This window comes from Elephantulus edwardii, unplaced genomic scaffold (assembly GCF_000299155.1).
Source record: "Elephantulus edwardii isolate Elephantulus edwardi_28Jun2011 unplaced genomic scaffold, EleEdw1.0 scaffold00226, whole genome shotgun sequence".
NCBI classification, from domain to species: domain Eukaryota; kingdom Metazoa; phylum Chordata; class Mammalia; order Macroscelidea; family Macroscelididae; genus Elephantulus; species Elephantulus edwardii.
Window position 1 is genome coordinate 1,858,745 of NW_006399976.1, and position 1,297 is coordinate 1,860,041.

Consider the following 1,297-nt stretch of genomic DNA (forward strand, 5'->3'; position numbering starts at 1 on the left):
TCTGTCAGAGTTGCTATGTACAATATTATATTAAAAAAAATCCAGACAGTACACAGTAAGGCTGTATTTCTCACAAGGTGTAGAGCGTCGAGCGTAGACCCGGGGCAGGGGGAGACTACACTTAATTATTGCACCATTTTGAAAACAGAACTTGTCAGAGGAGGAGGTGGGGGTCTTCTTCCACCGGGCCTTCCCTGGAGGCAGGGGCCCTGGTCGGGGGACCCCGGGAGCCCTTCCATGGTCAGCTGTGCCCAGCCCTTTCTTCAGGCCTAATAAATATCAGTCACAGTCAATGGGAGCGTGCCGGCCCGTGGGACCCGCCACAGACGGCACGGGAAGGGGGGGGGGACAGGCGGCGTCCTGGCTACATGTGCCTCTTCATGTGCAGCGCCAGGTGGTCGGAGCGCGAGAAGGCACGGTCACACAGGTGGCACTGGAACGGCCGGTGGCCCGTGTGCTTACGGTAATGCCTTGTGAGCTCGTCGGAGCGCGCAAACTTCCAGCCGCAGCCTTCCCAGTTGCAGTGATAGGGCTTCTCGCCTGTGGGGAAGGGACAGGGCGTGCCTCAGTTTCCCTGTGTGGACTCAATGGCCCACTTCTGTCCCGGACTGTTCTCCCCACATCTGGATGGTGGCTACTATGGTGCACACCACGCCCTCTTGGGGTTTCTAAAATCCAACTCTCCTTAACCTCCAGAGTCCAATTCACATACCATCTTCTCAACGCTATGGAACCATTCCCCCAAGGGGTCCCCAACCTGGTTCTGAGAAACCCTATGCAGATGCTCCTACTCCCACCTCCTGAACTTCACTCTGTAAGAGTGATGTCGCTAGGGGCTCCTACTCCACCTCCTGGCAACATCCCAAAAAAGTCCCCAGTGAACCCTTAAGTGCCACACCCCCATCCTCAGCCTAACCCCAGGGGTTCCTGAACCACGCTTCAACCTCCTGAGCCCCGCCCCCAGAGGTCCCAGCGCGCCCCTCCTGCGTCCGCAGGGGTCTCTAGGGCCTCACCTGTGTGTGTGCGCAGGTGTGCTTTGAGGTGGGAGCTCTTGGTGTAGGTCTTGCCGCAGCCGGCGTAGCTGCAGGTGTGCGTGGCAGTGCGCTTGCGGGGCCAGGAGCGGCGGCCGCGCTTGGGCTTCGCCTCCAACAGCTCCAGGGGCGAGGCTGGCGGCGTGAGCAGACCGCGGGCAGCGGGCGGTGCCAGGCCCAGTGCGGCAGCCGCGGCGGCCGCGTCCTCATATAGGCCGAAGGCGCCGGTGGGCGGCGCGTAGTGCAGGCCCGGCGCGGGCGGAGCG

At 61.5% G+C, this 1,297-nt stretch overlaps 1 protein-coding gene across 1 annotated transcript in view; it reads right to left on the reverse strand.

Annotated features, from left to right (window-relative positions):
• Positions 1–364: 364 nt before the first annotated feature.
• Positions 365–1,297, reverse strand: part of KLF2 (Kruppel-like factor 2) — a 2,222-nt gene continuing 1,289 nt past the window's right edge. The window contains exons 3-4 of the mRNA XM_006898326.1: positions 1,014–1,295; positions 365–540 (exon numbers count right to left, since the gene is read on the reverse strand). Of these exons, the coding sequence (XP_006898388.1) occupies positions 365–540; positions 1,014–1,295 (458 nt within the window). The remainder of the gene's footprint in view (positions 541–1,013; positions 1,296–1,297) is intronic.